Genomic DNA, 17,853 nt, shown 5'->3' with positions numbered 1-17,853 from the left:
ACTTCTGTTATGGGGGAACCAATTGCCCTCTAATTTGACTAGAGACCTGCTCCATGGGAGGGAATACATTCCTGATACTGAAAACCTACAACAGGGGTAAGTCATGAGCCCTGGGGTGTAACGTCTACTGCTGTCTGGCTAAATGTATATACTATGCTCACCAAACTGCCCAGTAAGCACTTCTTTTACTGTTCATACCCACATATTAATGCTACTCTCACTTTTGGATAGAGAAGCTTCTCTCTTTTTTTTTTTTAAAGAATAGGGAATTTTCTTTTTTTAAAATATATTATTTATTTGAGAGAGAGAGAGAATGGGTGTGCCATGGCCTCCAGCCACTGCAAACAAACTCCAGATGCATGCACCCTTGTGCATCTGGCTTATGTGGGTCCTGGAGAATCAAACCAGGATCCTCTGGCTTTGCAGGCAAATGCCTTAACTGATAAGCCATCTCTTCAGCCCTAGAGAACCTTCTCTTTTCAGATGGCAATGACCTTGGGATGACTCAGAAGGCATCATGGTGCTAAAAAGAAGTGACAGAGGAGTGCTCAGCACTAAAATATCTTTATCACACCTTCCAAGGCTCAGGGTCTATTGCAGAAGAGGTGGCAGAAAGAATGTAAGAGCCAAAGGAAGGGTAGGACTCCTTACAATGTGCTCCTCCAGACACAAAATAGCCTACATATCCATGACCTCGTGCCTGACATGACCTACACAAGACCATCATAATAGGAGGAAAAGATGATGACATTAAAATAAAAGAGACACTGACTGTGAGTGGAGGGGAGATGATAGAGAGTGGAATTTCAAAGGGAAAAGTGGGGGCTGGGGAATTACCATATTTTTTACAATCATAGAAGTTGTCAATAAAAATAAATAAATAAAAAGTATCTAGGGCTGAAGAGATGGCTTAGTGTTTATGGTACTTGTTTGTGAAGCCTAAGTACCCAGGTTCAGTTCTCCAGTACCCACATAAGCCAGATGCACATGGTGTCGCATGTGTCTGTCTGTTTGCAGTTGCTAGAGGCCCTGATGCACCCATTCTCTCCCTCTCTCTGCTTGTAAATAATTTAAAATATTTATTTATTTATTTTTTTGAGGTAGGTCTTACTCTGATCCAGGCTGACCTGGAATTCACTATGTAGTCTCAGGGTGGCCTTGTACTCATGGCAATCCTTCTACCTTTGCCTTACAAGTGCTGGGATTAAAGATGTGGAGGGAGAAAAACTACTGAACTTAGAAACACATTAGTTAAAACTTTTAGTGGAGTTAGATGTGATAGTTAAATCATTGTAAATTTAACTGGGTTGAGAATCAACATGGAAACATACTTCTGGATGTGTCTATAAGGGTGTTTCCAGAAAGGTTTAACCTTGATTTCATGTGGCATCATACCACAGGCAAGGGTCCTGGACTGAATAGAGAAAATAGCCAGATGTGGTGGAACATGCCTTTAATATCAGCACTCGGGAGGCAGAGGTAGGAGGATTGCTGTGAGTTCGAGGTCAGCCTGGGAGTACAGAGTGAGTTCCAGGTCAGCCTGGGCTAGAGTGAGACCCTACCTAAAAAAAAAAAAAAAAAAAAAACATGGGCTGGAGAGATTGCTTAGTGGTTAGCACTTGCCTGTGAAGCCTAAGGACCCAGGTTCGAGGCTCAATTCCCCAGTACCCATGTAAGCCAGCCAGACGCACAAGGTAGCGCATGCATCTGGAGTTCGTTTGCAGTGGCTGGAGGCCCTGGTGCACTCATTCTCTCTCTTTCTGTCTGTTGCTTTCAAATAAGTAATAATAAATAAAAAATTAGGGCTGGAGAGATGGCTTAGCAGTTAAGTGCTTGCCTGTGAAGCCTAAGAACCCCAGTTCAAGGCTCGATTCCCCAGGACCCACGTCAGCCAGATGCACAAGGGGGCGCACGCATCTGGAGTTCATTTGCAGTGGCTGGAGGCCCTGGCGCGCTCATTCTCTCTCTGTCTCTTTCTCTCCCTCTCTCTCTATCACTCTCAAATAAATAAAAATGAACAAAAAATATTAAAATAAATAAATAATAAAAAAACAAAAAATAGAGAAAATAGGTAGAGCACCAGCATTCATCTGCTTCCTGAGTACAGACACCACGAGCTGCCACTCCACCCACTAAGCCTCCACCATGATATAACTATCCTACAAGAACAAACTAATCCTACCTTGGGTTGCTTTTGTCAGGTGTTCTGTCATAACAATGAGAACAGTATAAGGGGACAAAGGGTCTTCCCCTTGATGATACAGTTTCTGAGCCCACTTCTTTGTGGACACCATTTCTGGATCACCACCAAATCAACTGCCACAACCACAAAATGTTCCTGTTCTCATATGGGCTTTCCTATCATATTTGAAATTGGGGGCTGGAGAGATGCCTCAGTGGTTAAAAGTGGTTGCCTGCAAAGCCTGTTAGTCTGGGTTCAATTCCCCAGTACCCACGTAAAGCCAGATGCACAATGTTGCACCTGCATCTGGAGTTCATTTGCAGTGGACAAAGGCCCTATGTACCCATACACACTCTTTCACATGAAATGTATATATATGTATTTTGGTTTTTCGAGGTAGGGTCTCACTCTGGCCCAGACTGACCTGGAGTTCACTGTGGCGTCTCAGGGTGGCCTCGAACTCATGGCGATCCTCCTACCTCTGCCTCCCAAGTGCTGGGATTAAAGGCGTGCACCACTACGCCCAGCTTTCAAATGAAAAATTTTGTATTTTGAAAAAAATTTTTGAGATTGTGATAACCATCTCTAGGATGCTGAATTCTACTGATCTTTGTTACAATATATTTTATGAATCTAACTATATCTCTGATTACTTACTAGGATCTCTTCTTTATTCCACATGTTCCTCTTATGTGATTGTTCCCATTGAGTCTAAACTACTACCCACATAATAACTATTACATCTTTTTTTCTTTCTTAAATTTTGTTTACTTGAGGGGGCAGATAGAATGTGTGTGCCAGGGGAGGCAGCGGGGGTGGGGATCGGTTCGGGGGAGGCCTAGGGGCCGCTTGTTCGTGTGCTGTCTCCGCCACCCCCCCCTTTCGCCGCCGCCGCCGCCCCGGGCATGTCGTCCAACTGCACCAGCACCACGGCGGTGGCGGTGGCGCCGCTCAGCGCCAGCAAAACCAAGACCAAGAAGAAGCATTTCGTGTGCCAGAAAGTGAAGCTATTCCGGGCCAGCGAGCCGATCCTCAGCGTCCTGATGTGGGGGGTGAACCACACGATCAATGAGCTGAGCAATGTCCCTGTCCCTGTGATGCTAATGCCAGATGATTTCAAAGCCTACAGCAAGATCAAGGTGGACAATCATCTCTTCAATAAGGAGAACCTCCCTAGCCACTTCAAGTTCAAGGAGTACTGCCCCATGGTGTTCCGAAACCTGCGGGAAAGGTTCGGGATTGATGATCAGGATTATCAGAACTCCGTGACACGCAGTGCCCCCATCAACAGTGATAGCCAAGGCCGGTGTGGCACACGTTTCCTCACCACCTACGACCGGCGTTTTGTCATCAAGACTGTGTCAAGTGAAGATGTAGCTGAGATGCACAACATCCTAAAGAAATACCACCAGTTCATAGTGGAGTGTCATGGCAACACCCTTTTGCCGCAGTTCCTGGGCATGTACCGCCTGACTGTAGATGGTGTGGAAACCTACATGGTGGTCACCAGGAATGTGTTCAGCCATCGACTTACTGTACACCGCAAATATGACCTCAAGGGTTCTACTGTCGCCAGAGAAGCGAGTGACAAGGAGAAGGCTAAGGACTTACCAACATTTAAAGACAATGACTTCCTCAATGAGGGACAGAAGCTTCACGTGGGAGAGGAGAGTAAAAAGAACTTCTTGGAGAAGCTGAAGCGGGATGTTGAGTTCCTGGCCCAGTTGAAGATCATGGACTACAGCCTGCTGGTGGGCATCCATGATGTAGACCGGGCTGAGCAGGAGGAGATGGACGTGGAGGAGCGGGCAGAGGAGGAGGAGTGTGAGAATGACGGGGTGGGCAGCAGTCTGCTCTGCTCCTATGGTACACCTCCAGACAGCCCTGGCAACCTCCTCAGCTTTCCCCGGTTCTTTGGTCCTGGCGAATTTGACCCCTCTGTTGATGTGTACGCCATGAAAAGCCATGAAAGTGCCCCCAAGAAGGAGGTCTACTTCATGGCCATCATTGATATCCTCACACCTTATGATACTAAGAAGAAAGCTGCACATGCTGCCAAAACAGTGAAACATGGGGCAGGGGCTGAGATTTCAACTGTGAACCCAGAGCAGTACTCAAAACGCTTCAATGAGTTCATGTCCAACATCCTGACGTAGTTCTCTTCTACTTTCAGCCAGAGCCAGACTGCTGGATACGGGGTCAGGGATCGGGAGAGAATGTGTGTGCCAGGGCCTCTAGCTCCTGCAAACACCAAGCTCATGCACCACCTTGTGCATCTGACTTTATGTGCATACTGGGGAATGAAACCTGGATCCTTTTGCTTTGCTGGCAAGCACTCTAACTGCTAAGCCATATCTCCAGCCCCCCAAGTCTATTTCTAGAAAACCTAGCTTCTCTTTCAAGCTATAAACAGACCTGATAGCCAAAGACACTTTAAAAAACAAAAACAAACAGCTTTATTGAAGCTAAGAGTGGGGCCTCATGCCTGTAACCCCAGCATTCAGGAGGCTGAGGCATGAGGATAACCTCATGACTTCAAGGCCAGTCTCAGGTACATATCAAGTTCCAGGAAAATCTGGCTTGGAGAGAGACCCTGTCTCAGGAAAACCAAAAAGTGCTACTAGGAGCTGGGCATGGTGACACAAGGCCTTTAATCCCAGCACTGGGGAGGCATAAGTAGGAGGACTGCTGTGAGTTCAAGGACACACTGAGACTACATAGTGAATTCCAGGTCAGCCTGGGTTACTGCAATTCCCTACCTTGAACAACAAAAATCTTTATTAAGCTATAATTCATGTACATACAATTCACACATTAAAAAATATATATATATATTTGCCAGCAGAAATAGAGAGAAGAGAGGAAATGGACATGGCAGGGCCTCTAGCAGCTGCAAATGAACTCCAAATTCATGTACCACTTTGTGCATCTGGTTTTATGTGGGTACCAGGGAATTGAACCCAGCTCATTTGTCTTTGAAGGTAAGTGCTTTAACTGTTGAACTATCTCTCCAGCCCTCTGCTCTTTTATTTTTTTTTTTTTTTTTGAGGTAGGGTTTCACTCTAGCCCAGGCTGACCTGGAATTCACCACAGAGTCTCAGTGTGGCCTCGAACTCACTGCGATCCTCCTACCTCTGCCTCCTGAGTGCTGGGATTAAAGGTGTGCGCCACCACACCTGGCTTCTGCTCAATTTTTGTTGTTGTTTTGTTTTTTAAGGTAGGGTCTCAAATTCACGAACTCACAGTGATTCCCTTATTTCTGCCTCCTGAGTGCTGGGGTTAAAGGTGCCACTTCTAGATGCTTATATGCCATTCGTATTTCTTCCTTTGAGAACTCTCTATTTAGCTCCATAGCCCATTTTTTGATTGGCTTGTTTGATTCCTTATTATTTAACTTTTTGAGTTCTTTGTATATCCTAGATATTAATCCTCTATCAGATATATAGCTGGCGAAGATTTTTTCCCATTCTGTAGGTTGCCTCTTTGCTTTTTTCACTGTGTCCTTTGCGGTGCAAAATCTTTGTAATTTCATTAGGTCCCAGTGGTTAATCTGTGGTTTTATTGCCTGAGCAATTGGGGTTGTATTCAGAAAGTCTTTGCCAAGACCAATATGTTGAAGGGTTTCCCCTACTTTTTCCTCTAGCAGTTTCAAAGTTTCCGGTCTGATGTTAAGGTCTTTAATCCATTTGGACTTAATTCTTGTGCATGGAGAGAGAGAAGAATCTATTTTCATCCTTCTGCAGATATTTATCCAGTTTTCAAAACACCATTTGCTGAAGAGGCTGTCTCTTCTCCAATGAGTATTTTTGGCATTTTTATCGAATATCGCGTGGCTATAGCTACTTGGGCTTACATCTGGGTCCTCTATTCTGTTCCACTGATCTACATGTCTGTTTTTGTGCCAGTACCATGCTGTTTTTGTTACTATGGCTCTGTAGTATAGGTTAAAATCAGGTATGGTGATACCACCAGCCTCTTTTTTGTTGCTCAGTATTATTTTAGATATTCGAGGTTTTTTGTGATTCCAAATGAATTTTTGGATTGTTTTTTCTATTTCCATGAAGAAAGCCTTTGGAATTTTGATAGGGATTGCATTAAATGTGTAGATTGCTTTAGGTAAGATTGCCATTTTCACGATATTGATTCTTCCAATCCAGGAACAAGGGATGTTTCTCCACTTTCTAGTGTCTTCTTCAATTTCTCGCTTGAGTGTTTTAAAGTTCTCATTGTATAGATTCTTTACTTCCTTGGTTAGGTTTATTCCAAGGTATTTTATTTTTTTTGATGCAATTGTGAATGGGAGTGATTCTCTGATTTCATCCTCTGTGTGTTTGTTGTTAGCATATAGGAAGGCTACTGATTTCTGTGTATTTATTTTGTATCCTGCTACATTGCTGTAGGTTTTGATCAGCTCTAACAGCTTGCTAGTAGAGTCTTTAGGGTCCTTTATGTATAGAATCATGTCATCTGCAAATAATAACTTGATTTCTTCCTTTCCAATTTGTATCCCTTTTATGTGTGTCTCTTGCCAAGACTTCCAAAACTATATTAAATAGAAGTGGGGACAGTGGACACCCTTGTCTTGTTCCTGATTTTAGTGGAAAAGCTTCCAGTTTTTCCCCATTTAGTAATATGTTGGCTGTAGGCTTGTCATAAATAGCCTTTATTATATTGAGATATGTTCCTTCTATTCCCAGTCTCTGTAGGACATCATAAATTCTTTTTTAAAAATATTTCATTATTATTTATTTATTTGACAGAAAAAGAGGGAGAATGGGCACACCAGGGCCTCCAGCCACTGCAAACAAACTCCAGATGCATGCACCCCATTGTGCATCTGGCTAATGTGGGTCCTGGGGAATCGAACATGGGTCCTTTGGCTTTGCAGGCAATCACCTTAACCACTAAGCCATCCCTCTAGCCCCATCATAAATTCTGTATGAGCTGGGCATGGTGGCACACCTTTAATCCTAGCACTTGAGGCATGGGTAGGAGGATCACGGTGAGTTCAAGGCCTGCCTGGGACTAGAGTGAGTTCCAGGTCAGTCTGGGCTAGAACAAGACACACACAATCTCAGCACTTGGGAGGCAGAGGTGGGTGGATTGCTGAGTCCGAGGTCACCCTGAGACTACATAATGAATTCCAGGTCAGACTGGGCTAGAGTGAAACCGTACCTTGAAAAAACAAAACCAAAAACAACAAAAAAAAAAAAAAAAAAAAAAAGAGCTGGAGAGATGGCTTGGCGGTTGGGCGCTTGCCTGTGAAGCCTAAGGACCCCGGTTCGAGGCTTGGTTCCCCAGGTGCCACGTTAGCCAGATGCACAAGGGGGCGCACGCGTCTGGAGTTCGTTTGCAGAGGCTGGAAGCCCTGGCGCACCCATTCTCTCTCTCTCCATCTGTCTTTCTCTCTGTGTCTGTCGCTCTCAAATAAATAAATAAATAAAAATTAAAAAAAAAATGTTTAGAAAAAAAAAAAAACAAACAAACAGAGGGGGCAGGAGAGATGGCTTAGTAGTTAAAGTACTTGCCTGCAAAGCTAAAGAACCTAGGTTTGATACCATAGGATCCATGTAAGTCAGATGCACGGTGGTGCATGTGTTTGAAGTTTGTTTGCAATGGTACACCCAATCGCTCAAATAATTTTTTTTTTTTTAAGTTCTGTATATATGAAAGCTGGGTGTGGTGGCGCATGCCTTTAATCCCAGTACTTGAGAGGCAGAGGTAGGATCACTGTGAGTTCGAGGCCATCCTGAGACAACATAGTGAATTCCAGGTCAGCCGGGGCTAGAGTGAGACCCTACCTTGGGGAAAAAAAAGTTCTGTATGAATTCAAGTGCTGAGATTAAAGGTGTGTACCACCACTCCCTGCTGCCTTTTTTTTTTTTTTTTTTTGAGGTAAGGTCTCACTGTATCCGAGGCTGACACAAAACTCATTCTGTAGTCTCAAGATGACCTCAAAATCATGGCAATCTTCCTACTCCTACCTCCTGAGTACTGGGATTAAGGTGTGAGCCAACATGCCCGGGTAATATTTAATAAAATAAATTATAAAGCCAGGCGTGGTGGTGCACGTCTTTAATCCCAGCACCCAGTACTCAGGAGGCAGAGGTAGGAGGGTTGCTGTGAGTTCAAGGCCACCCTGAAACTACATAGTTAATTCCAGGTCAGCCTGGGCCAGAGTGACACCCTACCTCGAAAAAAAAAAAAAAAAAAGAAATAAAAAATTTTATATATATATATGATTAAATTTATTTGAGAGACAGGCAGAAAGAAGCACAGAAGTGAGTATGGGCATGCCAAGGGCTTCCTGCCAAGCAAACAAACTCCAGACCCATACACCACTTTCTGTATAGGGAATCAAATCTAGGCAGTTAGGCTTTGCAAGCAAGAACCTTTAACTGCTGAGCCTTCTATCTAGCCCCATAGTTTTATATATTTGTTGTTGATTTTTTGAGGTAGGGTCTCATTCTAGTCCAGGCTAACCTGGAACTCACTAGGTCATCTCAGGGTGGCCTCAAACTCCCAACAATCCTCCTACCTCTGCCTCCCAAGTGCTGGAATTAAAGGTGTGTATCACCATACCCAGCTTAGTTATTTTAAAATATTTTTAAATAAAATTTTAAATTTAGATTGAAAGAGGCAGATAGAGAGAATGGGTGTACCAGGGCCTCTAGTTGCTGCAAATGAACTCCAGACACATGCACCACCTTGTGCATCTATCTGGCTTATGTGAGTCCTGGGGAAATCAAACCAAGTTCCTATGGCTTTGCAGGCAAACACCTTAAGTGCTAAGCCATCTCTCCAGAAAGGCTGTATAATAAGACATTTTTGATGCTGAGTAAGTTCTTCATAGTGACCTTCATATGGGAGAACTTAAGTATATAAATACATGTTTACCTGAGACCTGTAGAGATGCCCAGAGCAGCATTACTCCTGTGAAGTTTTTGGTTATTCTTTTACCTGGTTGCACTATCTTATAACATTAGGAATCAGAAACTGAGTATTTCAAAACCTTTGAAAGTATTTGACACTGCAGTGGGTTTAACCTGTTGAGCATAAACTGGATAATTAAGGTGCTATCAAACTAGCATGAGCTGGGTGTGGTGGCACACACCTTTAATCCCAGAAGAGGAAGGAAGATCACTATGAGTTCAAGGCCACCCTGAGACTACAGAGTAAATTCCAGGTCAGCCTAGGCTAAAGTGAGACCCAACCTCAAAACCTCAAAAAACTAACCAACCAACCAAACAAAAAACCCCAAATACAACACATCCAAGGCAAATTGCTCACGTTTAACTAAAATAAAAATGAAAGAGTCATGGAAATAAAACTAAAGTGGATCATGGCTTCTTTTGGATATTTGAAGGCTCTGATCAGATTATCAGAATTTATAAAGGGAAAATGACATGGCACTAAGCACAAGATACCACAGGGAGGACACTTTTTCCTTCTCTATTCTTCTTGAGTGTTTAAAAAATATTTTACTTATTACAGAAAGAGGCAGAGAGAGACTGGGCGCACCAGAGCCTCCAGTCACTGCAAACGAACTCCAGATACATGCACCACCAAGTACATCTGGCTTACATTAGTTCTGGAGAACCAGGATCCTTAGGCTTTGCAGGCAAGCACCTTGATCATGAAGCCATCTCTGCCCTCTTCTTGAGTTTTTATTTATTTATTCGAGAGAAAGAAGTGGGGGGGGGAGGGAGGATGGGCCTCTTGCCACTACAAATGAACTCCAGATGCATGCGCCCCCTTGTGCATCTGGCTTACGTGGGTCCTGGAGAGTCCAACCAGGATCCTTTGGCTTTGCAGGCAAATGCCTTCACAGCTAAGCCATCTCTCCAGCCCATCTCCTTGAGTTTTTGACCAGAGCTTTGAGAGATACTAGCACTGAGGCCCTGTATTATTATAATTCTGCTCACATTTCTTCCATTTCTCAGAAGAGTAGTCTCCTTCTGGCTTAGGATCTTCCACGTTAAGGTAAAATGTGCTATTTGGGTTTTCCCAAACAGCCTGAGGCCTCAAGAACATTTCCTCCCTTTCACACCACAGTATGTGCGGTCTTAAGGGATGGAAAGTTTTGCCGGGCATGGCAGCACATACCTTTAATCCCAGCACTAGGGAGGCAGAGGTAGGTGGGTTGCTGTGAGTCTGGGGCCACCCTAGTGAATTCCAGGTCATCCTGGGCTAGAGTGAAACCCTACCTCGAAAAAAAAAAAACAACAACCAAAAAAGTTTTAATATCACAGAAAGTGGCATATCAGGAACTGAAAGTGACTCATGATGAATGTGAACTTGCTTTAGCAAATTCTTTTCCAAGTGAACCAAGACAGCTAGATAGGCTAACCAAAGTATCTGCCAAACAGTCAAGGTCAGATCAGACAGATAATTTACAAACTATGTTAAATATCATTCAAACTAAGTTATAATATAAAATAATATTTTACCAATTAAAGGGCTTTTTAGGCTGAAATGACAGGAGCTGAGGAGTCTCCTTTGCCAGCTGCGGTGGACTGAGCTAGAGGACCGAGCTGGTAGGTTGGTAGTGGAGGCCAGTATGTCACAAAACTATCTCCTAACATTGCCCACTCTGCAGCTTGTAGACACTAAGGAAGATCAGAACCAAACCTAGATGAAAAACAGGACATACTCCTTGCTTAGAATATTTATTAGATAATGCCCCAAGGGGCCGGCAGGAAAAAGGACCCAGGCTACACCCCTTTCCCAAGCACCTTCCTGAACCAAGGATTGTAGGGAATCTGTTGTCTCAATTAAATCAAATGTATGCGGGGTAGAGAGAACATTCATTCATTAGACCTGACACTAAGTACAATTATGTATTTGCAGGAAGGAATTACTGAGAATGCTGGAGGTACTAGATGAGGGAAACCAGATAGGCCTTCCTCTATCACAGCTTTGGATCACAGAGTTGGAATAAATAAGAATTTCAAAAGAGAGGAGGTGACAGAGCAGTTGGTCAGGGGCTACAGTCACCCAAATCACCCAGCAAGGGTATCAACTTGAGTTCTCAAGCTGGCACAGGGAGTTGAAGGCTCAGCACCTTGGCACAAGAAAAGCCCAGGGCTTCTCTTCCAACCCTACTGTGATTAAGTGCAAAACTTCTTTCCCTTCAGAGAACAGAGCATGGTCTATCTGAAGGCAAGAGGGCATGGTGACAGAATTACAGCCCCAACCCAGGCTAAATTTCTTCTCATTCCTAGAGGCCCTGCCTAAGAAGTATGGATTCCCATGACTTAGCTCCTACTATCCAGATCAAGGGGGAGTAGAAACAAGGCACAAAGTCCCCGGGAGTAAAGGTGAACATTGCTGTGGCTATGTATCACATTACTGCGGCAGAAACCACAATGGAGCAAGAATCACAGGAATGGCCCGAGGGAAAGACCCTGTTCTGAGTAACAGGAAAAGCCTCAGCTGGCATGGTTCGGTCTTGAATGAGATAATAGTGTCTGTGGTGGGCAGACAGCTCCCATGGACAACACTCCTGCCTCAGTTTCCAATGGTTCTGCTGACTCTGGATATTCCCCATAGCTGGGAGGAAAGTGTATTTCACATGATCAGACACTGTTCGCCAGCAGCACCAGGTGGACCCGAGAGATTGAGGGCATCCAGGTCAAAGTTGAGGCCAGGAGGCTGGAGAAGAGATGAAGGCACTCAGATAACTGCTCATAATTAAGGTCAGACCATCACTTTATGTGGATTAACGAGAAGTTATAGGGTTCTGCAAACTGGGCATGGGTTAAAATATAGGATGTAGACTTACCATCTCCCCAGCCAGCTCTTTTGGAGGATGGCCCAGATCCTGAAGCTGAAAAATAAAAATAAAAATAACCCATGGAAAACAATGTAAGAAGTCAGACGAGGAGGAATCTGATCAGTGAGCTCTGCTTCCTTCTGACCATAGTATATGGCCTCTTGTGCTCTCCCTAGGTTGGGCAGTGGAGGCAGCATCCCTCCCAGAGACCTCTCCTCCAGATAACTCCTCAGAGGACAGCACCAGTGGGAAGGCAGTGAAAGGAGGCCTTACCTGTTGCATAAGATCTAACACCATCTCAAAACGAGCCTTCTGAGTAGCCTCAGTGTCTGTGGGAGTCTCTGCCTCAAACTGCTCACATATTTTGACCATGACGCTATGCTGCTCCTGGTATTTTTCAAACTGCTCTGGAGGAATAGATTCCCGGTGACTCTGCAGCCATTCTGGATACTAAGAAGACAGAGAATGATGGAAAAAGAGTGAGTAGGAAAAGGAAAAGAGAACAATACTTAGAATGCGAAGAGAAAAAGATAATGTAGAATGCAAAAGCTCAGCAAGCCAGATTGTCATAAACAGTACCAGTGACGGCAACAGTGTCCCTGGCTACACTAGTGTTTTGGTCACTAGAGATTAGCAAATAACTTCTGTTTGCTAGGTAGTAAGCATTTTAGACTTTGAGCCATATGTGGTCTCTTCTGAGTACTGTTCTTTGCTGCTTTCCCCCTTAAAGGTATACACTCAAGTTACTCTCTGTGGTTCTGAGCTGATGGACTGGGAGAGTGAGAAGAAAGGGCAGAAGCCGAAATCCACACACCTTTTCTGTGATCTCCTTCAGTGATGGGTACAGCACGTCCTTGGACAGCAGGTTCTGCATGATGCTCTGCATGATGGGAAGGATGTTCCCTTCTCCATCAGCCTCGTCCATGCCCAGCCCCTCCATGGCCTTGGTCAGCTCCTCTTCTGACATGCCTGAGTTCTATTCAGGACAAAAAACAATTTGGGGGGCTGGAGAGATGGCTTAGCGGTTAAGCGCTTGCCTGTGAAGCCTAAGGACCCCGGTTCGAGGCTCAGTTCCCCAGGTCCCACGTTAGCCAGATGCACAAGGGGGCGCACGCGTCTGGAGTTCGTTTGCAGAGGCTGGAAGCCCTGGCGCGCCTATTCTCTCTCTCTCCCTCTATCTGTCTTTCTCCCTGTGTCTGTCGCTCTCAAATAAATAAAAAAATGAACAACAAAAAAAAAAATATTTAAAAAAAAAAAACAATTTGGGATGTTCACTACCCTTTCAGGTGGGAAGGACTGTCTAGATTTGTTTGTAACACAAGAGCAGGGCAAGGACAGACCTGGAAAAATACCCAAGAGGACCTGTCCTTTTTTTTTTTTTTGAGGTAGGGTCTCACACTAGCCTGGGCTGACCTGGAATTCACTATGTAGTCTTAGGCTGGCCTTGAACTGAGGGTGATCCTCCTACCTCTGATTCCCAAATGCTGGGATTAAAGGCGTGCACCACCAAGACCAGCTCACATCTGTCTTTTGAGACTCCTGTAAATATATCTGGGAGTGGACCCCATTTTCTTCCCCCTTACCTGAAGGTCATTGGCATTTTTGGCTAGCCCACTTAATGTCTCCTTTAAGCAAGAGGTGAATTCTTGTTGGGAATTTGCATCACTGCCTAGAGGAGATCAAAAGAACCAGAATTACCTAGGGTGTTCACTGTTCACGTGTCTAGACAGCTGATTACCAGCTTAGGCATGAAGCGTTTACTAGTAAATCACTTCAAATCTTTGACTACTCTATGATTATCTTCAGTCATTTGATAAATCTAAATGGATAGCCTGCCAGTTTATTCTCCACAGTGGCACCCACAATATCACTCACTATCTTTAAAGTGGTCGGTTTTGTGTAATCTTTTCTATTACTTTCTCACATCTCTTCCCTTTCATAAGCAGGATTCCCAAACCTCTTCCTGTTGCCTCACCCCACCCCATGGCTATGACATCATGGCTGCTATCAATTTTACTGAGAATACTAGTATTCTCAAGCAACAAGACTTAAGAGGTGTGTCCAGGTATGTCTTTTCCTGTGGGGTCTCCTTACCCACTCTCCCAGCAGCCTCTGAGAGCTTCTGAAACTGCTCCACTAGGTGGGGCTCTTCTTCCGCCAGCTCCTTCATGGCCTTCTCGAACTCTGCAGTGGCTTGGGAAGCCAGTTCACTGTCGAACAGTTCTTGGAAAAACTTCTCTTGGGAGGCAAACAGGGCATCCTGCAGGGGAGAGGTAGCCAAAATGCATCTCTATGGAATCACACTGTACTGGCCTCTGAGGTAAACTCAGGCAGCAGTTCTGAAAAATCAAACATCCCCCCCAGTCATCTCCACGAGACATTCTATCTACTCTTCCCCATTGAGGACAGCAAGAAAGGAATCTGGCCATGAAGAGAAAACTGTGAGGTGGTGGCACATCAACCCACCACGCTTTTCTCTAAGAACCTCCTTGAGATCCTGCCACTCAACCTCAAGTCCTTGTTTCATAAGGACTGAGGCCTAAGAGAGCACTCAGCAATGTGAGGCAAAGGCACCCCCACCCTCCCCTTGGGCCCATAGGGCCCCACCCCACCCTGGCTGGCAGCTGTATGCCCCTCCCCTCCCTCTCCCTTAAGGGGACAGAATTTATACTTTGGCGGTGTCTCCTGGCGATCTCTTCTGGGGCCCCGAAGCACCGGGGGCCGAGGTGGTAGGAGGGGGTGCTGGGGAGGGTTTGGCTTTATCGAAATCATCAAGAGCACCTTCAGAGACAAGAGACATGGCGTGTATGTTGGGGAGGGATGAGAATGGAATGGAATGGAATGGTGGGTGATTTCTGAGCATAGTATTAGGAAAATGATCTTATCAAGTGCCAGCTTTCCTCAACTTCTCTCTTTGTCTATCTCTGTTTCTTTCTCTCTCTCATTTTGGAGTCTCTCCCTCCTCATCCACTGATCAATAGATTTCCCACTTCCCTCAGGATCATCTAATTTATTGTGCTCAATTGGGAAGAAGGCCTTTAGGCGGGAGCCAGTGTTAATCTTAGAGCTGGAAGGAGAGGATTAAAAGCAGTTCTGCAGGATCACTATGAGTTCGAGGCCACCCTGAGACTACATAGTGAATTCCAGATCAGCCTGAGCTAGAGTGAGACCCTACCTCAAAAAAAAAAAAAAATTAAAAAATATATGGGCTACAGAGATAGGTGGCTTAGCAGTTAAGGCACTTGCCTGTTGCAAAACCAAAGGACCAGGTTCAATTCCCCAGGACCCACATAAGCCAGATGCACAAGCTGGCACATGCATTTAGAGTTCTTTTGCAGTGGCTAGAGATCCCGGTGCACCCATTTTCTCTCTGTCTCTCTGTCTCTGTCTCTCTGCTTCTTTCTCTATCAAATCAATAAATAAAAAATAAAATATTTAGGCTATATAGTGACTTCTGAGTCAGCCTGAGCTACAATGACAGCCTACCTCAAAAAACTAACGAAATAAATAAATGTTCTGCAGGCAGATCTCCACAGACATGCTCATAATTTCCTAAAAATCCCATAAAAGTATCCAACAGGTTCAGAGGACATCAATGTCCTTCCCTCCTCGAACTCACTCTGAAGCCTTAAAGGTAATAGTAATGTGGCAGAGGACATCCTACCCGTCTTTCCGCTGGTCCCAGTACTAGTACAAACTGTGACTCCAGCATGCTGTCTGTGGGGGCTATTAAAGCGTTTTAAGCAGCCGGGCATGGTGGCGCATGCCTTCAATCCCAGCACTCAGGAGGCAGAGGTAGGAGGATTGCCATGATTTCGAGGCCACCCTGAGACTCCATAGTGAATTCCAGGTCAGCCTGGGCTAGAGTGAGACCCTACCTCGAAAAACCAAAACAAAAAAACAAACAAACAAAAAAAAAAAACCCAAAGAAAGCGTCTTAAGTTATCCTCCATTTAGTTCTTGCCCGACATGCTCGTGGAGCTCCCTCTGTCCTCATCTGCAGATAACCCTGTTTCAGTTCAGTAACTTGGCACTTCTCATTGTCTCTGTTCGTTTTCTTCCTGCCCACATGGCTGTGATCTGCAACAGATAGCAGGTTCACCTCTGTCCTGAAAAGCCTATGTTGTCACAACTACTCTGCTTGCCAGGCCTAGGGAAAGGGCACTGGCCTCACTCTGGGCTGGAAGACAACTGAAGAAGAACGGAACTCCCTCCATCTTTTCAGAAGGATGTATAGTCTTTCCCCTGGCATCCCTTCATCCTTACTTTCTCAAAATATAGAAAAAGGATTCCACATTTAGTGATGCATATTAGTCTTGAGGCAGAAGTAGGAATTTCAGGAGTTCAAGGCCATCCTCTACTACATAGTGAATTCAAGGTCAGCCTGGGCTACAATGAGACCCTGTTTCAAATAATAGTAGCTGTATTAATAACAATAATAATGTTAGGGGAATCTACAGGAACTGCTTACACGAAAGAACTAAGGGCCTGGTAAAGAAAGGTGAAAGAACTGGGAGAGAGGAAAAAAAAAAAGAAAGCCTACACTCAGGAGGCAGAGATAGGAGGAACGATGTGAGTTCAAGGCCACCCTGAGACTATTTAGTGAATTCCAGGTCAGCCTGGACTAAAAGACCCTACCTTGAAAAAAAGGAGGGGGGAACCCTTCGAGTTTACTGGCATTCTTGTACTGTGAGGGAAGATTTCAAAAATTAACTCTTCTAAAACAGCGCACAGTGGTGGCTCAACCCTGTAATCACTGCACTAGTGAGGCCGAGGTTCGAGGCCAGCCTGGGCTTGAGAAACAGCTTACTCATCTAAAGCAAGGGAAGTTTGGAGAGCGTCGTGAACCGCCTCCCTGCAGCGAGACTGTGGGTCTGAGCGGGTCAGCAGTCCACCGGACGACCCGGCTCCCGCAACGGCGGAGGGACTCACTGGGTGACCCGAGATTTTCTTCTGAGGCGCAGTCACACCTCCTCTCCCGCTCCGCGCCGAATGTCTCGAGCTCGCTTAACTCCCTGCTTGGGTCCCCTTCAGGCCCTTCCCACCATAGGATCTTACTTTCCAGAAGCTCCTCCAACTCCTGGTCCTCTTCGACCCCAGCACCACAGCCATCCTCAGCAGCCGCCATCTTGCCGCCTCCGACTTGCCATAGGGGGCGGAGCTACAGACGGCACCGCGTGCCCCGCCTCTGCTCCCACCCCCTGTGACTCGTGCAGCCAATAAGATCGATGGGCCGTGGGAACCGCCATTTTTAAAGGGACAGCAAGCTGTGGTTTTGTTTTTGTTTTGTGGTGCTGGGGATCAAATTAGGTCCCTGTATGTACTAGGCAAGCGCTCCATCACTGGACTATTTTTTGAGGTAGAATTTCGCTCCAGCCCAGGCTGACCTGGAATTCACTAAGTAGTCTCAGGGTGGCCTTGAACTCACAGCGATCCTCCTCCCTCTGCCTCCCATGGGATTAAAGGCGCATCCCTTCTTTAATATTATTTTTTTATTTTTCATTTTTAAAATTAATTTATTTTTTATTGACAACTTCCATGATTGTAAGCAATGTCCCATGGTAATGCCCTCCTCCCCACTTTCCCCTTTTAAACTCAACTCTCCATCATATCCCCTCCCTGTCTCAGTCTGTCTTTTATTTTGATGTCATGATCTTTTCCTTCTATTATGAAGGTCTTGTGTAGGTAGTATCAGGCACTGTGAGGTCATGGATATCCAGGCCATTTTGTGTCTGGAGGAGCATTGTAAGGAGTCCTACCCTTCCTTTGGCTCTTACATTCTTTCTGCCACCTCTTCCTCAATGGACTCTGAGCCTTGGAAAGTGTGATAGAGATACTGCAGTGCTGAGCACTCCTCTGTCACTTCTTCCCAGCACCATGATACCTTCTGAGTCAT

The 17,853-nt window shown here is 45.1% G+C and overlaps 2 protein-coding genes across 3 annotated transcripts; one reads left to right on the top strand and one right to left on the bottom strand.

The window, feature by feature from the left end:
- Positions 1-3,075: 3,075 nt before the first annotated feature.
- LOC123464451 (phosphatidylinositol 5-phosphate 4-kinase type-2 beta-like) lies at positions 3,076-4,391 on the top strand. Its single transcript, XM_045161570.1, has one exon. The coding sequence runs from the start codon at positions 3,088-3,090 to the stop codon at positions 4,336-4,338; it is 1,251 nt and encodes a 416-aa protein (XP_045017505.1). The 5' UTR covers positions 3,076-3,087; the 3' UTR covers positions 4,339-4,391.
- Positions 4,392-10,835: 6,444 nt separating this feature from the next.
- On the bottom strand, positions 10,836-17,099 carry Pex19 (peroxisomal biogenesis factor 19). 2 transcript variants are annotated; one of them, XM_004671112.2, is made up of 8 exons: positions 17,016-17,099; positions 14,629-14,738; positions 14,052-14,217; positions 13,541-13,626; positions 12,772-12,933; positions 12,231-12,407; positions 11,967-12,011; positions 10,836-11,836 (listed from the first exon to the last, which is right to left on the bottom strand). In XM_004671112.2, the coding sequence occupies exons 1-8, from the start codon at positions 17,083-17,085 to the stop codon at positions 11,753-11,755; spliced, it is 900 nt and encodes a 299-aa protein (XP_004671169.2). In that variant the 5' UTR covers positions 17,086-17,099; the 3' UTR covers positions 10,836-11,752. The 2 variants fall into 2 exon arrangements, with proteins under 2 accessions (XP_004671169.2, XP_004671170.2); XM_004671113.2 differs by lacking the exon at positions 14,629-14,738.
- Between the last annotated feature and the right edge of the window lie 754 nt (positions 17,100-17,853).

Source organism: Jaculus jaculus, chromosome 1, assembly GCF_020740685.1.
Source record: "Jaculus jaculus isolate mJacJac1 chromosome 1, mJacJac1.mat.Y.cur, whole genome shotgun sequence".
Taxonomy (NCBI): Eukaryota; Metazoa; Chordata; class Mammalia; order Rodentia; family Dipodidae; genus Jaculus; species Jaculus jaculus.
Note: the sequence above shows the minus strand (reverse complement) of the source record. Positions and strands in the feature narration are given on the sequence as shown.